Raw genomic sequence first — 23,773 nt, 5'->3', positions numbered from 1 at the left:
TTTCGAAGGTAAAATTAACAGGATCAGAAAGTTAAGCCAATCCTAGAGGACGCAAGCTATAGCTTAACTTCGCCTACCGAGTATCTATTATTTGAGCTGATAGTCACTGAATATCGCAGGTCACTTTAAAAGACTGAGTTCAGTGTTGTCTATACAATAAAATGCTAAATCAGTCTTTGGGTGGCTCACGTTAGTTTGCAGTTACTAACATACTACTCTTATATGACATGGCATGATTTGGCATGGGCCTCAGATACAACTAATAGAATAAAACTTAACGAAAGTACTTAAGATTATAATTTAAATATACATTTGTATGTAATCAGCCCAATGACCGAATATATTCGTAATAATCGAACACATTTACTGTCACTTCCACCATATTTAGACTTCAAGGTGAGTTGGTTCATCGCCCACGCGGACTGCGAAATATTTACTAATATTACAAAGAAATAATGTAAGGTTGTTTGTTGAATGTTATCTATGAAACTGCTGAACCGATTTGCAAACATCTTATAGATTAGAGATTATATTAGGTATCCATTTTATTTTAATATTATAAATTCGAAAGTTTGAGTGTCCGGTATGCTTAGTTTAGTGATTTGCCGTGCGGTAAACCATTGAAATATGAACGATATCGATGAAATCTGACATGCATATTTTTAAAGACCGAAATCAACAAAGGTACACTTTAAAAAAAATACTCTTAAAGTACTGAACAAACTTTCACATTTCGCACCTTTCGCGCTTGTCAGTTAAATTAGGATACTTTTTATCAAAAATAATAGCAAAAAGACCACGAAAATATCACGTGAACGAACTCGTATCTACACATTAGTGTTATATATTCGCAATATACTATGACGAAAAGGTAGAGCCTTTTCGGTAAATGGTCCAAGGCTTATTTTGTTTGTTCAAAGTTTCCGGTCGAGTGTTATTTAGTTTCTTTATGTGGGCTGGTCATTTTAAAATGTAAGGTATTAGTTTGATTAAGATGTGTTTCTATAGACTTGTATGAAGGTTTAATGGTAGGTAGTTTATTAAGGAGGTAGGTAACACTCAATATCTTAATATTACAATACTGGTTCTATTGATGATCAAATTGATATATTTGATTAACCGACTTAGGAAAAGTAGGAGATTCTTTTTTGTCGCTATTTTTACTATACATTATTATGTCCTAAACAATTTTCAATTAATTTCAATCTCAATATTCTTCATTATATCCTAAACAGTGATGTTAATAAGTAATTCTGACTTTTATCCCGTTATAATTACTCTAAACTTCAATAACATTCAAAATTATTCAGACTTTCCAGCAAAAACCACTTTTATAACTACGCTCAAAACACTATGTGTGGTTACCTAAACCACACGAAAACAACCCCTCACTAAAACCAATACAAAACCAAAACCTACCCCCATAAAAACAACTTAATCATACACAAAATTTCATCACCCCACAAGCCCTTCAATTTCCTAGAAGTTTTTACTTCTAGAACAACATACACACGGCACTATGAGTCATTATGCACTCGGTACTTTGCAAACGACACTACTGTTATCAGTTTGCGCTCGACACTCATTCTAGTACATATACATATATACCAGTGAGAGTACAGCCGTGTTATCAGTCTATTTCCTACGTTGATAACAATCGGTTGTTTAAAAACAATAATTGTTTTGTTGTGTTTTGAAGTTGAAAGGTGAGTTATTGGTTTTGAATTAGTTAGTTTTTTAGTAATTTACTTAGTTACTCAATGTTTTTTTGAAATTTTCGATTGGATAATTAAGAGTATTAAGTGTTTAGTAAGGTGTGGATATTTCCAATATTTGTTAGATTGTTTTCCCAATGATTTTGCTGTGTGTAGTGACAATCCATTTATGTCAATATGGAGTCATTTCATTACTACATTTATACAAAACAAAGAAGAGATGTTTTTATTTTTACGAGTGCTTTTATACTTTAAAACACCAAGCCCAATGTTATTACTGGAAATTGAAACTTTAAATCTATCTTTCAAATATTCTAAGAAAAAACTAGCTCTACTTTATTGAAATCTTAGAAATAGATACGTATCTAATGTTTCCATTATATTTAGATCAATTAACCATGTATATACTATACCATGTATATAATCATGTATATAACCATTCATGTTTATAAATAGATAACAGCCTTTTACGACTGCAAGTAATCAACACGACCAGTTAATCTTTTGTTTGATCTATTTTAAGACCACCTAGACTCTAATCATTTACAGACTAGTGAACGCAATTGCCTCTGCGTTTCGTCATATAATATTAGTTTTGCTAATCGTAATACAACCGAACTTTGCTTTGATCATTCAGTGAAACGCATAACAATAATAAACCTAATAACTATGTCAATAGTCTGAGATCATAAACCTTAAAGTTAGTACTTAATAATATAAATTTGAAAATACGTACATATTTTTGGCCGCTGGCACACTTAAATTGTGTTCAAAATAGTAAAAGATTATGATATTAATAGTCCCTTTTCTTTCTTTCCAGATAAAAAGAAGAAGCCAACATGCCTTGCTGCAAAGTATCAATGAAGAAGACCGTCTGTGCCATGACTGAGTGCATCTGCATACCAACTGCAGGCAAGCTTTTCATCTGCGTGAGCAAGAACGCAGAAGGAAAAATAGTTCCTTGCCAAGACTGCAAGCCTATTAAAACTGACGAAAACGAGTGGAAATGCGTTGATTCCTCTTGCATTTGCATTCCTGCTGATGGGAAATCTTGCCTTTGCGTCTGCGATGACGAAGGAATCAAGACTTGCGATGACTGTGCTTGCATCAACGCCGAAGAATGCAAGAAGGAGTTCAAGAAATGCGACAAGAATGGGTGCGTCTGCATTCCTACTAATGGAAAGGATAGCATTTGTGTATGCAAGAAGGATGGGAAAATAGTTCTTTGCAAGTGCAATGAAGCTGGAATTTGCGACAAGACCTGTGTCTGCGTTTCAAGCGAAGGCGCGAAATGCATTTGCGTTTGCTGCGATTGTAAAGGAAATATCAAAGTCTGTGAAGATTGCACTTGCAGTCCTAAAGAAAAAGCAGCCAAGGCTGACCAAGCTGGATGCATTTGTGTCTTGACTGATGGGAAACCTTGCATCTGTGTATGCAAGAAAGATGGCAAGATTGTACGTTGCGATGACTGTCAATGTACTGAGTCTTGCGAGTGTGATGAATGCAAGTGTGAAAGTTGTGATACGTCTGATTGTTCTTGCATTGCCACTGATGGTAAGTCTTGCATCTGTGTATGCATGAACGAAGACGGCAAGATTATACGCTGTGATAACTGCAAGTGTGACAAGTCTAACGCTTGCACTGACTGCAAGTGTGATAAGGCTAACTGCTTTTGCATTTTGACTGATGGTAAGTCTTGCATCTGCGTATGCGAGAAAGAAGGTGGCAAGATTGTTCGTTGCGATGACTGCAAGTGCACTAAGTCTTGCAAGTGTGATGATTGTCAATGTGACAACTGTGATAAAGCTAACTGCGTATGTCTAGCTACTGATGGGAAGTCTTGCATTTGCGTATGCAAGAATGAGCAAGGCAAGATTGTCCGCTGTGATGACTGCAAGTGTGTCAAATCTAACGACAGCTCGGACTGCAAGTGTGATACGGCTAATTGTGTTTGCATTTTAACTCATGGCAAGTCTTGCATTTGCGTATGCAAGAATGAGCAAGGCAAGATTGTTCGTTGCGATGACTGCAAGTGCACTAAGTCTTGCAAGTGTGATGATTGTCAATGTGACAACTGCGACAAAACCAATTGCGTGTGTCTTGCTACAGATGGTAAGTCTTGCATCTGCGTATGCAAGAATGAGCAAGGCAAGATAGTACGTTGTGATGACTGCAAGTGTGTCAAGTCTAACGCTTGCACTGGCTGCAAGTGTGATAAGACGAACTGCGTTTGCATTTTAACAGATGGCAAGTCTTGCATTTGCGTATGCAAGAATAAGCAAGGCAAGATTGTGCGTTGCGATTATTGTAAGTGTACTAAGTCTTGCAAGTGTGATGATTGTCAATGTGAGAATTGCGATAAGACTGACTGTGAATGTTTTGCTACTGATGGAAAGTCTTGCATCTGCGTATGCAAGAATGAAAAAGGTGATATTGTCGTTTGTGAGGATTGTGACTGCGTCTAAAGAGCAAATGATGACATACAAACATGCATAATTGTATACTATGATGTTTTTTTTATACTTACTACAATATATTAATCGTGTAATCTTTTGGGTATTTTGCTTTTTCTTATTGTATTTTTTACTTTATTATTGTTTTTTATTCTAATCAATTGGTTTTTATTCTAATCAATAAACGTTATTATGGGAAATTGTTGTGTTTTATTATCAACTTATATAATTTATTACCATACAACTACAAAAAACTACATAAACGAGTACCTATAAAGTCTGTCCACTAGACAGTAAAGGCGTTGCTTAAGTATGTAAGAAAACTGGCTGAAAATTGTAAATCTGTCTCGATGGCCCGATTACAAGTATTTAAAAGCGCAGAAGAATGTATAAAAATGCTGATGTCCCAAATTATTGTAAGAACAAGATTTCATTATCCGATATTTAAGACTCAGGAATATTTTTATTCCATAATCAGAACAAAATTCTCTATCACCGGTTCAAATACCTAATTATATACTTTAAATGATCTAACATTGATTTAAGTACTTAATAATTTTATAAACAAACAATACTTTTCTCTTGTCCACTACAATTTAGACGTCACTAATCAAACGTCACTAGTGACGTCATGACATATGCGCTTGAGTTGTCAAACTGACATTTCTGACAGCTCCGTGGGAGGTTCACTTTAGATTTTCTTTTTGGTATTGTTGTTTAATTATTTCAACTCTTTGTTATTTTATTACGTATAAATGTTGTGTGTGGGTGGTCGGGTAGATTGATATAGATGAAAGTGACATTTGGATGTCGTAATCAGTTGATTTAACTTTCTCTAGTAGGTACTGGCTTTTGAATGCCTTTATTCGTTAGGATGTTAGTTCAAAGGGCAGGTTTCATGGGACGCGGAGTATCCAATTGGAGGTATCGCGTCCTGGCCACTTTATGGTAACTGTTGAAGGAACACCGTCAGGTTTTTAGTCGGTTTGCCCCAATTTAAAAGCCGGAACGCCTAGCCGGCGGGAGAGCCCGACAGACCCCCGCTACCTCCCTGGAGCGGGACATGCAGTAATGCATTTTCCTGACGAAAAAAAAGGTTTCTATTTAATAACAGTTCTTTTGTAATTTTCATCACTTCCTTGTTTAAATGTTTTTTTATTTTAATGCCTATGGTAGGATCGTTAACCTTAAGTCATGCCCAAAATGTCTGTTTTTTGAGTGGCAATACAACACTGTAGGTATAATATGTATGCAGATTCAGCTAATAAGTCAAAATATGAACTATAACAAAAATGTGGGTTCATGTGATATTACAATATCAATTAAAGATATCGTTTTAAAATACATAGAGCTTTAACAAATCCGTTTATATCTGGAAAACAATACTTAAAAAAAAATCTGAGACAGTTTCTGTAAACCTGTGGTACAGTGTACCACAAGTACTTAACCCGGAAAACCAACTCAAACTGTCAAGTTAAACCATAACTTTTGTAACTGTGACAAACAAGTTAAAACAAGATCAAGTAAGGCACTGTTATGGTTTAAGTTAATTTCGGCGTTACACTCCACTTGGCAAGTGGCACGGTAATGGCTTACGAGTTAAACTTGAACCGCACTTAGTGGCCGTGACATCGAGTCACTAGTACGCTGTGTGTACACTGACTAAATGCCGGTTTATCTATTCAATAGCGTTTTTTTATATGAGTTTTAACGCTATTGAATAGATAAACTACCGCTTAATGTACTCAGAAACCGGGCATAAGCTTTGCAAGGCAATAGAATTGTTGAATTGCTGTCTTAACTTCCGTACCCGTCTTTGGAAAGACTGGAAAAGTACTCATAAATAAAGTCAGAAAATATCCTACAACCGAAACCCTTAAATCTTCATGTCAATGGTAGGTGTTATTAAAGTCAGAAAAGGGTTTCAGGTCCAAGAGCCTTTCCGTTCACAAACCAAATATCTCCCTTAAAAAGTGTGGGCATCCGAATGCCGTGAATTGAATGTTGTGGAAAAAAACTATTAATGTAGAAAAGTCACCGTCCGTAGCAATTAACTAAATTATTACTTGTTAACTAAATCATATTTTGTTTGTTAGGAATTGTTAGAAGAGCATAAATATACGCGTCTTATTTTCTTTACGACTAAAGGAATTATTAGCATTTCTTTTTTGTAATCCAGCGATCATCCTTAAGCACATTATTCATTCAAGCATAGATATAATATATGATACCGAGCTTTTGCCTCGTGCAGCGTCAGTGTGTACACAGCTCATAATGCGAATCGCAACGCTGTGAATTAGGGAAGTGGGCAAATGGTATGATTTGCACGTGTACTTTATCGCATTTTTGCATGCAAACTTTATGGCTGATATCTACCTGAGAAAATATTAAACAGCATAGGTATTTAAAGTATATTTTCGACGTTAAAGAATTTGTCGTTTGAGTAAATATATCTCCTTTCTAATGAATTAAAGTGATGCTTATTTTCTACAGTGATGCATACTTTATTTGGTTTTGATATTAAAGATATGGGAGTATATGAACAGCTCTTAAGCATTTTCGTTAAAATATGGTCACATATAATTAAGTAAGTTAAGAATTGTGTAGAGTACCGGGATCTATTTTCAATGAAATACAGATCCTATAGTTGATACAAAATGGTTTTAAATTTTCCTTTTATGTGTAAATGTATTGTGTGTATCGGTGAATTCCCCCACGCAAGGAAAATATCAATTGATGATGAATATCTTATCAAGAACAATAACGTACATTTAATCCTTACTATCTCTTTAATATAATTATTCATAAAAGTGTTAAAGAATAAACACTTATACGCAGGTGTTAAGTCTGATTATTATCACAATAATCTGATATCAATGTGAATGATACACAATAGAAACACACCGTTATCATTGTTCCCGCACATTTCACTGAGATTATATGGTCACAGAATATGTTGATACAGAAGTCTTGCACTTGTCTTGTTCACAAAAAGTAATAGCATCGCTAATTTCAACATCTGAATTTGTAATGCCTTTATTATTTGTAAGATTAAACTGTATCTACCCATTTTACAAATTTTCTGTTATATTTATTATTTTACAATATATTCATTACAAAAGAAATACAGAGTTGATCTGAAAGTCTCTTTGTTTGATTATAATAGCAGTTTAGGCTGATTGTAGACTATATTCACTATTAGCTTAAGGCAGAAAATTGCTTTAAAAAATATATGAAGGGTCATACACGTCAAACAAGAGTATCATAGACAAAATAATCTACTACCTACACGAAGACAGACTTGACTATGCGTGACTAATTTGTAGTTAGTAAGTCTGGACTTACATAGGTGTCAGCCAGACTTAAGGCTTTTATGTTTAAAAGAGTACATCGAATCTTCGTCTAAATCACTATAAAAAAAGACCTTATTTATTCTTAAAAATATCACAGATGCAGTTTTAAAGAATCTGCATCCTTTTCTATTAATATTACATTGCCTATACATACATAAACTAATGGGATTATCGCATGGGGATAGATAGAGTACTTTGGTTTTAAAGTCGAAACGATTCAATGTGTTTCTGCTATACAAAAATCGGAAAGAAAAATAAGAAATGTTTAACTTTTCTTCTGTAATATCTTACTCTGCGGTACAATATAAAGCAAATGTACTAGTGAATTAGCATATTTCTCTTAGCACAATTTGACACGACCTATATGTGAAGCCGGCTGTTAAACTAGCATTGTTATAAACTACACTTTTTACTATATTAAGGCTAAAATACATTTATTTGACCTTAATATAGCGAAATGAGTGTCTTTAGTTCATTATGTATAATATTTCTATTCTAAGTTAAAATCTCTTGAATCTCTGCATCACGATGTTTTCCTTCACATTCAAAAGTGATCATTATTGCTGATACACACATAACTTTAAATAGTCATTGGTGTGTTAACTCGGATTCGAACCTGCGGCAACTTGCGTGGGAGGTACCAACTTATATTTTTTTAAAGTAATTAAGATTTTCCTAAACATTATCTGAATCAGGATTCGAAGTTACTATAGTCAAAATGTCAACGCAAAATTTTGTCATAGCAATGTTGTTAAGCACATAATATATAAAGCACACAAAGCATGTAAAATAATAAGGTATAACAGTGGATTTTCAAATTTATTTTGTCTCGTTCGGATATCGAACCCGTGACCTCATAAACAGTGATTCGAAGCTCGAACTATTAACACAGATTCCTACAATGTTGCGTTTTACTACATACTTCGTTATAGGGGTGAGGCAGGTTAAGTAGTTCCATAAAATATTGACTGTTTTAGTTTAATGATTACTCTGTTTAGATACCGAAGATTAGGTAAAGGGCCACCTCTGTTTATAGGTAAATAATTACTAAATAACTTATAAATATTTACGGAGAAGGAAACATTGCACTAGTCACAGTAGTCACCTGAAATCGTAACAATGAAAATCAGTATTGGGTCTTTTTAACTGTCGTGAATCGTCCGTTTAGTTTATTGAGGAAAGCTATAGGCTATATGATATAATGCTATGTCTAGTTAAGTAGGTGCACCTACTAGGGGTAGCAATAAAATATGTTGTGAAAATAGGAAAACTAAAGTCCAGGCGGACGAAGACGGTAGTGGCCACTAGTCTATCTATTAAAAAAAAAGATTGTTCACCGAAATGTATGCACACGCATAACTTTTAAACAACTAAACCAAATTGTTCCGACATTTACAAACAATTAAATTATTTTAAATCTGTTTGTAAATGTCGGGACAAAGCTTGTATGCAATAGATGGGATCGAAATTCCCATGGCAATGGAATTAATGGGATAAAATTGGACAAAAGAAGTCGGGTCAGTCTGCTAAGTAAAATTTTATTTTAGCAAACAAATGTCGTCGTTTATAAGCAGTCACGTATAACCGCGTTCTATTAAGGACAAAGTCTTATAACAAAGTAGCATATCTCTTCAATTTTTTACTTCAACAGTATACAACAATTCGCTCATAACTCTCGTTGCTCTCTTTCCCTCGCTCCCCCCTCTCGTTCACACATTCCGGTTAATAAGTTCCCGCATACGATTTGCTTATTAATTAATTGCATCGCACTTTGACTCCAAGTACTGTTATTATCTTAGCGGGATTGTCTTATGGTTAATCAGTTATGCTTTAAGAGTTTTGTAGAATAATGACGCTTGTTCGGTTTATGTTTTGAAGACATTTTAATGTGACAAAGAAACCTTTCTTGCTGCTAGAACTGTGTTATTTTTATCATGTCGATATCTATACGAGAACAAGAGGCAGATTGTCTTGATATATTATTGTCGGCTATTAGAACCCATTAGTTACCTTTTTGTGTTTACTTGTAAAGTATATTATACATGCTTCAGTTTACCGCAGGTGGCAGATTAGAGCCAGATTTCCGCAGCTTAGACTGTTTGAGTGTCCTACTGGACAAAAACCTATTTCCTTTCTTCCCAAATCGTCTTATCAGTCATTTGGCAATACCTTTAGTTCATACAGATACTCTATCATATCTTTCGTGTCTGTATTTTCGTTCCGGATCCGTCTCAAATGTATTCTAATCTGGTGGTCTTCTTTGGCCTATGCAAGACAAGCCTTCTACACAATTAACCCGCCAACCTACCGATACAAGTGGACGCCCCGATGACGGCGGCTTGAAGACCACCTTCAAAACAAAATCACAGGTCGACGACTCTCAGGCGTAGTGTGGAGTTTTAAACATGACCTGTTCCCAACGAACACTAGTTAAAGGTTTGACTATAGTAAAGCATAATAGTGTCTTGTAATAGTGACAGTATGACAGTAGGTAACCGCACAGTGTAATAGGTAGGCTATGAGGCTGTCAATCGCTGAGCGCCGTGTAATGAGTGAACATCTCCGTTACTTTGTGACTTTGTACAGAGCAAGGTAAAAGAGGAAGCGATATTGATTTATTTTTGGAAAACATATGTGGCGTTTGAAATTAATCGATCGACAGTCAATAGATTTGATTGTTGATCAAACATCGGCTTTAACAACAACTTTAATTTGTGTTCGATATAGTCATTCCTCAGTGAAACTAATTGAGTTAATTTGGAATGCCTGAATAAAGCTTCTTATCGTAACACAATTGCTTAAAAATAAGATTTCAGCAAGTAATTTCTTTTCAGCTTCAGTATAAATACTGACGTCAATAAGAAAATTCCGTCCATGCAGTCTCAAAAGAACAAACATTACAATTTTGTCATTAACAATACAAGGTCTTGAACAAAACCTTCACTCCTTTGATGTCTTAATCCAAATGAACCAAAATCGCTTCTACTTTTGTACATACGCCGCTTCCCTATCTAGTTAAGATCAGTTGAGTTACGGTAAGCGTCATACAGTAAGTTAAACAAATCGTTTCATATAAGATTATCGCCGATACGCCGTTATATTGTGAGTAGATGGGCACGCGTCGGGTACCGATCGCTTAGTACATCAATATTGACGGCCTATTATGATGGATGTGCATGAAATGATTTGAAATGATAGAGAAGTAAAGATTATTCTGCTTAAGTTTGTGTTACAAAAGTGTGAATTTTCCCTTGGATTTTAATGCAGTTTAGTAAATAAATCTTTAACGGAAGATCGTACTTCTGAATGCAAGCTTAAAATACTCTTTATGATGTAAAGTTGTGTTTTGTGGGGATTTAATAAAAATAATTCATTGAATATTTTCGATGAAAATATTAAGATAATTAAATGAATGTACTATCACATTTAAAGCTTAACACTTCTACGTTTAGCTATTTTAATTTAGTTAAATATTCGTTTTTGTTATTCACGCAAAAAAATGCAAATGAACTGTACTTAATTTCTTCAACTGTGAACAAACTTATCAGTCAACATTTAGTTTGACCTAGTCATCACAATCAAGTAAAAAAACCTACCAAAATATGTTTTTTAAAATATCGCAAATAACTGTCCAATTATCTGACTGACATCATTTTACAACTCAGTCAAAATTCACGGAAGCGTTTTATGCAAATATTTGGCAACAAAGCACTATTATGATAGTCTAAAAGTCGCCTAAATACATCCTGAATAATCCTGATTCACTTGCGATTGATCCGGTCACGACTAAAACTAATTAATTTAATTGATTGATAGTCTAACTTCGTTTCAACACTGTCATCATCTAAAACTCAAATATTTCTTGTTGAAGATTTTTATAAATTACTTATTTATTTTTGGTGCCTTGGTTATACGTAGTGTAATTTTTTTATGACTTTGAAAGTATTGTTTGCCGTTCGTATTGAATCTTCCAAGCGTTACTTATTAATTTTAAAGATAGAGACATTAACATATTTGTATGTTTAGACATTAACATATTTAGTTTATAAACTGTCGCCCTAATGGAAACAACAGAAATGATATTTTATTATGTTTAGCCTCTTACTTTATTACCTCTGAAATAGGGAGTATTAAATGTATGTAACATTTAATTCTCCTCATTTCAGAGCTTAATGCAATTAATGGTGATGAATTAAAAATAATAGTTATAACAAAAATGACTCTCGATTGCGAGATTTGGAGTATAGTCGACAATACCAACTGTGGGGCATTGTGTTCAAAACATACGTTATAATTTTTTACATTGTTGTCAAAGCTTTAGTTTTTCCAACACAAAGTAAGCAATACTATCAATGTGTGATACAACAGGCCCGCTATAACGATCGGTTCTTAGAACACATTCCAGTGATTATCACCGCGTGGCAACGTATTAGCTGGCAGTTAACTCGTAGATAAGCTATGAAGAATGCTACACATACAGACGTAAGAACTGTTGCGTTTCGCAGTTGACAACTGTTACGCGTTTTTCTTCAATCGGGACTGGAATAACATAATAACCTTGGCTTGTAAGAGATGGGATGGGTTTGATCAATATTTGCGTTTTGACATAAATAAGTTCTTTAATGACAGATAATCTAGAATCACTGATACATTATTCATACAATATTTTACGCTTTTAACTTATCCCAAAGAAAAGTTTTTCAGGCTATTTTTCAAGTACTAATGTATAATGTTACAATAATAGTTTAATTGCTGTAAAATGTATATAATTTATTAATTATGTACACCACAACCTCAACATTGTCAATTAGCACAAAAATCCAACTATTTACAAAAAATAGGTTTTGACAGTCAAAAATAAATTAAATATTATCGTCATGAAGAATATACTACGTCATCAATCTTCAAACAGATAAGACTTGCGTAAAAGAGCTAATTTTAAACAAAATCCTATTAACATCTAGCAATTTTTTACCTCAAATATATATTTTTTGTTCACCAATAGGTCAAACGAGGGTCACCTGCGAATTAGCATCTTGTTTCGACGCAATTTCGCAAATATTCACAAAACAAGTTTTTAAATGCATCTTTGAATTGAATAATAGTTTTATTGGTGATTTAGTGACCTATTGATACTGTGAGTTTTATGGCATATTGTCAAGCATTTTAACAGTGGCGAGGAAGCAATAATATTAAATTGATAGCTGATTGATGTAAGCATTCGTTTAACACTTAAGTGATTGACTTATGTTTTAACGGTGACAGAAAACATTGTGATAAAACCTGTTATTGAAAAAATTCTAACCTGGGAACTTCCCTAGAGTGATGGACTCAAAACCTAACCCGTCTCTCATTACGGGGTCTCCTCTCAAGGGTCTCCCCTTGCCTGTCGCAGGGCAGTAATGGGTTTAATTTATTTATATATTGTACCCGATGAGATGAGCCGACTCCAACGTAGTTGGAAGAAATGCTAGGCTAGATGGGACACCATCATCGTCATCAGCCTAATGTAATTACTAATGTAATTCACTTTAAATAATTTTATTAATAAACTGCTAAACTATTTTTTGTTAAGCACCCGTAAGTAAATATTGTATCATACTGAGTAGTTTACAAAAAACATACAATTTAAAAATATCTCTTCGTGTCATTGCAATCCAAGTTCCGGCATCGCGTTGTTTACATTTATTGCGAATTTCTCCACACTGCACACAGTCTGAATGTCTGAGCTGAATGTTAAGTACCCAAGATCGTACTCGACAAGGACGTTACACTGTATTTGCAGTGAAAGTGCATATTTCGTATACTTTAGTCGGGCTTTTTTCGTTGTAGATTTAGGCTGCCTGTGTAATAAAGTGAAACGTAGAAATGTTTCCGTAAAGACGATTAAACTTGAGTTTACTTTGAACTCCCCAATCCACACTTGGCCAGCGTGGTGGACTCAAGGAGGACTCCTACAGGAGATCCTTGCGCTGCAGTGGGACATTAATGGGTTAAAGTATTTTATTACCTAACCTATGTTTTGTATTAAAGATTTTTTTTAACTCAACGCACTAAGAAATGCTCTCGAATTGCGGGGACTACTTCCTTCTCCGATCGAAGAATAATATGTTTCAAATTACAAAATCGTAAAATGTATTACTCCAGTAAATTAGAAAATCAGCAACAGACACACTTACTGACTTTGTGATATTAGTACGAAGCGGATTTACTTCAAAATACCATTATACCTATTAAGAAAAAAGAAATATACCTGTGTTTTAACTGACGTAAGTAATGAATCCCTGTCTGATCTTTTCTTGACATTCAATCTGGAATTCAGTGAAAAAGAGGTTTTTTAAATCTTCAAGTAATTTTCGCTCACCATTAAGGTGGGTACTTAAAAACATGAGTGTTAAATTGTGTGTCTCTTTATGGTGTAAATGTCAAGAGACGACCAGTTGTTGCTCAATACCTACTTTATTTTTACCGACTTGAAATAAGGAGAAGGTTCTTTAGTTGGCTGTATTTTGCTTGCCAAAATGTACATATGTAAAGGTACAATCTAGAGCCCGCATCTTTGATAAATAAAAGGAATAGAAGCAATTTTAAGATTTCAATAATATAATTTTATGTTAGAAAAAGTGAAAAATTTCTAAATATCTAGGGATTTTCGTAACGTATCGTAAAGTTTATTTTTTATTTTAAGCAAAGGTTTAACGCCTCGTATTATCTAAACTATTATTCAAAATATACCAAATATTGAATAGATATTTCAAAAAGCTCATTAAAATTATGAATCAACATAATCTAGAAGCTACTAAACAACAATTTAACACAAGTTTTCTACATTTCTCGTTTAAACATCCCGAAAAACAAAAACCGGCTCATCCGCCAAGTCCCTCGTGCCAACATAATGTAACCAGTTCGTGTAATATATTCTTTGAAACGAGTCCTGTAGGTCAGTCTGCCGAAACGTCCTTAGAGACCGGTCGGCTCACCTTTATGTAAAACCATGGTATGACGACATCGAGTCTTTCTGATGACTTTTCGATTTTATTTTTGCGTTATTATTGAAAAACATGTCAACATCAAAAATTGTTGAACAACTAGAATTGATATGACGCTGTTTGTTGATCAGGCTTGTTAGCTGATCAATATTGTGAGCAACATATTAGGTCAGGGAAAAAGTCTTTTCGCATTAAAGTATGTACGAACTTGTAATAAAATCTTTTCTCTACACAAAAAAGCTCGATATTTGGGTACCTCACGAGCTCACTGAAAGAAACCTAATGAATCGTGTACTCATTTGTGATTCTTGAAGCCAAAGAGATTTTATTACAAGGGTAGTTTTCTATGTTGTAAATGTCACATATTTTAGGCCTGTACTTTAACACCGATTTCTTTTTATTCTGACTTTTATATCCACTGATTCACATTTACAAAACGTTAAAACTTTTTTGTTTTACTGTTTTAGTATACGCTTATTTTGTTTTAGTTGTTTTAATGCTTTTAATTAATTGCTCGACTATTAAGTTGTGTTAAAGTCACACCTATAAAACATTAATAAATAATATTTTTCTTTTTTTACACATATTAAAATTAAGATCCATAAAATATAATTTAGTTGCCTGCAATAGTAGAGTTCAAACTTTAGATGCAATTTATTAACAAATATAAAACGTTTTTCATTTTCTCTAGCTTCTTCATTGCCCGTCCATGTACGTCTAAAAATTACTTTCCTTTCAACAGAAAATCTATCTTTTTAGAACTTAGTAAGACCTATTCATGTAATTAAATATTATGGCCACAATTATGCGACCTTGAAAAATAACTTGTATGCCATTTTTGGACTCTAGAACAAAAAACCACTTCCACTTATAATTAATTCAGTCGTCATTCTTAGAAGGTGCAGTATATTTTTGTGACGAATTTCCTTGTATATCTACTTGATGACCTTTTTCTTGGAATATCAAAATACCCCATGGTTATATCGGAATTTACCTCCTATTAGGGCTTATAGAATTACATAGAGTCTATTTCAGACTATAATCTATATCTCACTCAGAATTAAATCGGAATAAAATGTTATGTTTTGATTCTTGTTGGCTTATAGCTCGGTAAACGCTCAGTATGGTAAGCAATGTTAATGCAGACAGCATATAGCTGGGTGACTAGTGCTTTAGCTAAGGATATTATTATGTATTAATATTGTACGAGCATTATGTATTAATATTATATATCAAATACATAATGCTCGTATAATATTAATACATAATATTAGATATCAATACTACCGATGACTTAAATATATGTGTAAAAATCGGAATATTCTGATAAAACATATGCAGGTCTTCGTACTTAGATAATTACGACATTTCGCTATTTTTTTAACCTTTACATATGTATGTCTCATCGCTGGACCTTTCTCATGCACTTCCATTCCTACCTTCTTCCATACCTATCACTAGTTCTATTTGTCGGTATCCATCTTTTCATAACTTTATATTCTACTAGCTGACCCGCGCAACTTCGCTTGCGTCACATAAGAGAGAATGGGTCAACATTTTCTCCGTTTTTGTTATATTTTTTACTGGTGCTCTGCTCCTATTGGTCGTAGCGTGATGATATATAGCTTATAGCCTTTCTCGATAAATGGGCTATCTAACACTGAAAGAATTTTTAAAATCGGACCAGTAGTTTATGAGATTAGCGCGTTCAAACAAACAAACAAACAAACAAACTCTTCAGCTTTATAATATTATAAGTATAGATGACTAACATAACGATTTTCCGTACACTATCTTTCAAAACATCAAAACAAGCCCGTAAGTTGATCACGCATTCAAAAAGGACAAATTCCTTGTAGAATCGAGCTTTACAAGCTTTTACATAATTACCGAATATAGGGAAATAATATCTATATTTATAATAATTAATAACACGTTTTAAAAACATGATTACACTCGTTTTACAAAAAACTTCTTTATGGAAAACGATTATTTTTTATTCGTGTAATTAACATAACAAATAATAATGATGACACTATGGTGCTATGGGTACGGGTTCGACTACTTTTTGAGTTTGTTTTTTAATTAACAAAAAATGTTTTGGATACGTGAATATTAATAAATATGTTTTGTTCTTGTTTTGTCGTCCGTAATCATTGAAATAATATGAGTATAGCCTTTTTATGAATACATAATCTGTCTATTGTTGTGTAACACACATACAGCACTTAAGTTAAGTTTCAAGTGTTTTTCACCAGCTCTCCTCGTTGGCTCAACCTAATAAATTCGCCAGATGTATTAACTAGTATAAGCTTCAGTACCGAAACAAATATAAAAAATATTTTATTTCGTTTATAAATCACCCAGTTTACTTCATTTTTGCTAACCTAGAATCGGTGTCCCACTGCTGAGCAAAGGCCTCTCCTGTAAGCTTCCAGACCCTTTGATTGTTTTTCTTCCATCTTTTTAGGAATTTGTCCAGATGGTATAGTTTTCACAAAAGAAAATTGTAATGATTGTACTCAGTGGCTTTCTCTAGTCTCTGTCTGCCTCTATAGGAAGTATCCGTGATTTCAAGTATGTATGTATGTATGTAAATGAAATTGTAATACTCGCAAACACTCAGCTAAAACATACATAGCAAAAATAAAACAAATTCAATCACTGTTTTTCTCAGTTACATCATTCTTTTCCAACGACATAATATCACAGTCACAATGGATTCGCACGTCATAATAACATATTATGTCACCTCGATGATGAATGAAGGCAGTATGTTCTAATAACGAGGAACCTTCAATAACATGAGTAAATATTTACAGATACACCTACATACAACCTTGTAACGTGGCTTGAATTTATTGAGATTGAAATTACGCTTGCGATTTACAATTATACCTGTAACTCCAATATTTATGTATTAATTTGAATGAAACTTATATCAATTTGTAGACTATTTTATAAGGTTTTATACAATGTAAATTTTATCAAAATCTGTTTAGTAGTTTTCGAGTTATGATCAATTAAACTTTGGACAAAATAGTTTTACATCTTTGATGTACATACTGTTTTTGTATGCTTAACCATGTGTGTAGATTTGTATGGTACTTCAAGTGTTTCGTATTTGGGTATGTATAACATAGTTTTGTGTACACATTGTTTAATGTAATTGTGCTGTACTTTGTGGTTAGAATTTCAAATATTGTGTTGTATGGGTGGAATTAAAATGCATGGAGGTTCTTTTTTGACCTTAATGTAGTTTTATGCATTGTGTGGCGCTCAATTCAGATTTAATTTTTTGTGTTTATTTAATTATAAATAATTGAAAATTCCGTACTTATTAAATGACCAAAAAGAGTAACCGAGAGTAGTTATATCAGTTGGTGAAGGAAGGCAAAGTCATTGACACGCACTTGGCCAGCGTAGTTATAGCCCCTCTCTCAAATCAGGAGTGGATGGCTAGATTTTTATGCCTAGCCAGGCTTGTATTTAAGTGTTTTTTTTTCTCACTTATTACTGTCCCACTACATGCAAGGGTCTCCTCCCCAAACAAGGGGTAGTGGTTAGGCCTTGAGTCCACCAAGCTGGCTAAGTGCGGGTTGAGGACTTTGCATGCCCTCAATTAAATAAATTATTTTTAGTAATAAGTGGTATTAATAAGTTTAATTAAATCTCTACCTTAATAACCTCCAAAATTCAAGGTTCAAATCACACAAATCTTAATAAAGATGATAAATTAAATAACATACATCACCTAATTCACCAATTACGTGTCAATTATTCAGAACACGTGGGTGAATTTTATGAATGGACCCATACACCTTGGCATAGTTTTGTATTTATTCATACATTTATGTATGTTAGTCATACAAACCTAGCACATGTAGAGATGGTTTGTAAACATTGTTGGTTTATTTGATTTTCTGGAAATTTTTAGGTTACTAGCTGACCCGCGCAACTTTGCTTGCGTCACAGTAGTGAGAAAAGGTCATAATTTTCCCCGTTATTGTAACAATTTTTACTGGTACTCTGCTCCTGTTGGTCGTAACGTGATAATATATATCCTTCCTCGATAAATAGGCCAAGAGTAGAATTATTCAATTCGCACCAGTAGTTCCTGAGATTAGCGCGTTCAAACAAACAAGCTAACTTTTCAGCTTTATAATATTAGTATAGATTATGGGTTTTGATAGATCTTCGAGGTCAAATAGGTTGTTTCTTATGTCCATGGATGCGTTAACAGAGGTCAGGTTAGGTGAGTGTGTACATTTTTTGGTAAATTCTCGAAATTTGTAGGTTATTTTGAGATTGGTTGTTGACCTGCAAGGTCGTGCAAGGTCCTTGAGTTTACTTGCGTTAGGGAGTTTATTTTTTGTCGATATGAACGAGCATCACGTCATGTAGTTATATATTTATATATTTATCATATATACTTATCATAATATTATAAGTATTGGGCCTTCTTTTTCTTCAGAGTATAGTCTATGTCTCTACCCAGATACTCGAACAAAATAATTCGTACATGTAGCTATGAACGGAAGTATATGAACAGAGCTTCTTTCGTTTTATTTGATAGCAGTTAGATAATGCACAATATTATATAGCTTTATTACTCATAGATATTTATAACGGAAAAACAACAATTGTTATGGTTTCATATTAAAAAATAATAGTTATTTGAAAACGTGACAGTGATTTGCAAAGTTATCAAGGAAACCATAAAATAGTTGTCACGCGAGAAATTTATGGAAATAATATTTCACTTACCTATAGGTACATATGAGTTAATATATTCTAATCTGTTTAAAATTATAATAAAACGGCCAGTTTGTAATCTTCGCTGTAATTAGATAAACCTGTTTTATGAATAACTGAATATTAATTAATTGTAAAATAATATATTAATAATCCTGTTTTTCTATTATTTGCGTTATTTCTATGAGCAGATGGGACAAGAAAAAGTTTTAAGAGTAGAGCAATGATTTGACATTTAATAAGAGCAAGCCGTGAGTTTCTTGCCATTTCTTCTCTCGAGCAACAGCTTTTCCGAAACGGTGGTAGATAAAAAAATATTTTGACGATTTCAAATACATGTTAAAGTTTATGAAATAAAGCATATTTGACTTTGGATAAATAATAGATTTTTTATTGACTGCACGTTTAACACAGTGGATAACGGCCTGCTACAATAACCTAAATTTCTACCCAGGCCAATATATTTGTCAGTATCTGTCGAGTTTGGATTTTCATTTAAATATGTATTTAGAAGTATATTTTTATCCCAAAGGACCCCCCTCCCTTTTGAAGTCAGACAGGTGGCTGGTAATAAAACATCAACTAAATCCCGTGACAGCTGGTTTTTGAGAAAAAAAGCATGCTGTTCTGATCCCACTTAACAAACGACACTTTAACGAATATTTTTTTTGTTGATAAAGCCTCTGGTTACTAAAGTATCAGTTGTGCCCATTATGAATCTATGTGACAACGATATATTTTCTCTTTCATAACTAATACCTTGTTTCTGAGTACATTTAACTGTAGTTTATCTAATCAATAGCGTTTAAACTCATATAAAAAACGTTATTGAAAAGATAAACTACTATTAAATGGAGGGGGTAAGCAAGTAACGCGTGAGCAAGACAAACATACGTAACGAATTCCTCAAAGCAAGTATCACGAATCGTTGAAATTCCATCCCAGCAGTGGACCTTAACATCTTAGTAATTCTGTAAAACCATGAATCAGTCATAAATGAATGTGTCGTAAAATATTGATGTTTTGCGTATATTCGTACGCCATGACAGATTGGCATGTGGGTAAACAATGCGTTTGGATCCAAGCCAGGGAGTTTCCATTGTACGATGATTTACGTGAAAATTGTGATGGTAATAAAAATTTGTGAAGGTTGGAGTGATAAACATATGTGAGTGATGACAAGATATATTTGTGGTGCAGTGCTAAAAGTGGTCACCATGCTGCTACTATTACACGCAGGGGTCGTGGGTTCGGTTGCATTAAAGAAAAAAGAAAAAATATTTGGTTGATTAATGTCTGATTGTATTTGGTTATGTTTGCAAAGTCCCTACGACATAAAAAAATAAATAAAAACGCTTTTTCTTAACGCTAAGTAATATAAATAATAAAAACCTGATTTATTATCTTAATTAATTCTATCGTGATATTCGGCAACAACGAAATTATATAGGCATGTTAGCCCAAACTTCTGATTACTATACATTTACATTAATATTATATTAGTGACTAATTTATTAGGTATGCGAAAATATAGGTAGGTACATAAATCTAATAATACTTGTTTTACTCATCACTATATTAAAAATAAAATTGCTTTTGTTATTGTTAAAATATTTGACGGAAAATAACATTCATACACATTGTTTACGTTTAAAATTATGGTTCATTTTAAATGCTTTGCAAATTATTATTGCGAGAACTGCAGTAAAATGTTAAGATAAATAAACTTCTTTGTGCTTTTTATTTTTGTATTAATTTAACCTGTCTTTAACCTACATGAGAAAATGTTTTATGTTTTCAAAGATAAAATTAATTTTAATATGTTTGGAGTATGTATTCGTGAGTTAGCATGATGATGTGTAACATGAGAGACAAAATTATTATTTATAAATCAAAGTGAGTTATGTTTTTGCTTACTCATATTATGATATACTAGCTGACCCGCGCAACTTTGCTTGCGTCACATAAGAGAATCATAATGTTCCCCGTTTTTGTAACATTTTTCACTGGTACTCTGCTCCTATTGGTCGTAGCGTGATGATATATAGCCTATAGCCTTCCTCGATAAATGGGCTATCTAACACTGAAAGAATTTTTCAAATCGAACCAGTAGTTCCCGAGATTAGCGCGTTCAAACAAACAAACAAACAAACTCTTCAGCTTTATAATATTAGTAATATAGTATAGATAGTAGTAGATATATCATTTTATTACTCAGAAAATATTTTTTTTAATGTTTTAAGGGACCATGAGTAAATACACAAAAATAACAAACAGCTCGAGGTTTTGCCTAATTTATTGATAACAAATAATTGATGAAACATGTGCTTTTCTTATCAAATTTTTGTTAAAACTGTGGTTGTACAATTATTATTGTTATCCAATACTGCCTCATATACGGGTGATGATAATAAAATAGAGGAAGGTCACATAAAAACTTTATTCGTAGACAAAATTTCGTTATTAAATATTAGACTAGACTTGTAAAAACAATAGAATTTTCGAGATTTTTTATATCAATACAAAAATTTGAAAGGACAATTCTACAAATATTTGTTCCGTGTTAGAATCGAACCCGCGGCCTCTTACGCGTAGCGACTTTACCACTACGCCACGGAAACGATCTTAATAAACCTCTTTTCTGTAAAATCACGTAGAACATTATTAACTTGATAATATTTTCGCAGTTGACGGCCTTCTAGTCATATTGGAAACGCGCTTATCAATCAGTAAGACGCAATTAAATCTTCGTTTACTACGATCGTTACGATTCTTAGAAACATGTATTATATGTACATTTCTATGTAACATTGTTGACAGCTGACCAGTCTATTTATCATTGAAATATCAACTTTATTAATTATATTTTGCTATTTATCGTATATTTTGTCGTGTTACAATTTGGGTTTTGGTGTTTTAAGATGACAGAATGTGTCAACAGATTATAATTCTGACAATGTAAAAATTGTACTTATATACGTATTTTTGGAGTATGTATTCGAAAAACATAGTTTTAAGAAATATTTACTTTAGTTGTTTGTGTGGAGAGTTTTCAAAACATCACGCCGATCTGTAAATTTTTTAAATACAATCTGATTCTTGTATATAGGTAATTCTCCGTAGAGTGACTTAATAAAAAATAATGTTCATTATCGATTTTGAACGCAAAGACGTAGAAGTATATACATTTCAAATTTAGTAAACTTACGTATTAGACAGGCTTTGTTCTTACCTCCCGAACCTCAGAACGAAAATGATATTTACCTGTGAACAAAAACAATATTATATTAAGAGTTTTATAAGCGTGAAGCAAAGGCAGGATCTATTTTTATTATTTTAAAAGACAAACAAACATCGTACACATGTTCAACCAGACCCGACACAATTATTTGTGGATCGCACAAATAATTGTCTCGTGTGGGTATCAAATCCGACGCAATGGTATCGGCGTGGTGACCTAAACCACTGCGCCACGGAGGCAGTCAAATCTACAATCTGCCTCCGTGGCGCAGTGGTTTAGGTCACCACGCCAATACCACTGTGTCGGGAGGTCGTGGGTTCGATTCCCACACGGGACAATTATTTGTGCGATCCACAAATAATTGTTTCGGGTCTGGATGTGCTTTGTGTCCGTTGTTTGTATGTTTGTTAAAGTCCCCGCGACACAAGAGCAATTCTTAGTGCGGGAGTTGCCTTTAAAAAAAAAAAAAAAAATTTATTCTATCCTGTATGACAGGTCACCCACGGGAAGTCACATGGCAGTCTATTTCAGATAATCATGTAGGCAGTTTAACTGCGTATTGTTTACCAAATGTATGTGTACATCGTGTATTTTAGGATTTTATCGTCACATAGTCTACGTTCCACGTACATTGTAAGACTTTGATGTAAAGGTGAATTAACTATGAGGAAAAGTTTATGCAAAATATAAAAGTTTTGAATGTTTTTCTTTTGCTAAATTGTTTTGGTTGTTGTAGATTATTGTGACAGGGTATACAATAAACATATCGTTAGACGCCTAGTTTATAGTATGTTTTATACCTATTGCTACAATTCATGTTTTTGTATTCTTATACTTATTGACGCCAATACGGTTACATGGCATTATTAAAATGTCTATAAATTGAAACTGGATTAACACACAACATTTCTGTTTTCTACACAGACGAATTAATCCTTTAAGTATTCTAAAGCATGAAAGTGAGTCTGTTTATTCATTTTGCCTTTGCGTCAAAACGAATAGATGACATCTTGGAAAAATCTGCTGATTGGAGGCGGAGAGAAGCAGAAGCAAGCAAGCAAGAACAATGAAACAAAATGCCGACATTTAGGAAAATGGCCGATTGTCTATTAACTAGCACTCACCCTGGACTTCGCCCAGATGAACTTTGTTTTTATTTTATTGCTGCTTCACTCCTCTTAGCTATAACGCAACATTAAATAGACTTCAATAAATGGACTCTTCAACATGAAAATATTTTTTCAATCGATTCAGAAGCTCCTATGTT

The 23,773-nt window shown here is 33.4% G+C and overlaps 2 protein-coding genes across 2 annotated transcripts in view; one reads left to right on the top strand and one right to left on the bottom strand.

Annotated features, from left to right (window-relative positions):
- The window catches only part of LOC142978418 (uncharacterized), a 120,820-nt gene that overhangs the window by 83,348 nt on the left and 13,699 nt on the right, over positions 1-23,773 (bottom strand). The gene's annotated exons all lie outside the window — the stretch shown is intronic.
- Positions 1,617-4,362, top strand: LOC142978532 (uncharacterized). The gene is made up of 2 exons (XM_076123012.1): positions 1,617-1,706; positions 2,536-4,362. Exon 2 carries the CDS (start codon positions 2,555-2,557, stop codon positions 4,178-4,180), a length of 1,626 nt encoding a protein of 541 aa, XP_075979127.1. The 5' UTR covers positions 1,617-1,706; positions 2,536-2,554; the 3' UTR covers positions 4,181-4,362.

Source organism: Anticarsia gemmatalis, chromosome 14 (genome assembly GCF_050436995.1).
Source record: "Anticarsia gemmatalis isolate Benzon Research Colony breed Stoneville strain chromosome 14, ilAntGemm2 primary, whole genome shotgun sequence".
Lineage (NCBI taxonomy): Eukaryota > Metazoa > Arthropoda > Insecta > Lepidoptera > Erebidae > Anticarsia > Anticarsia gemmatalis.
This window is presented reverse-complemented; position numbering and strand designations above follow the sequence as displayed.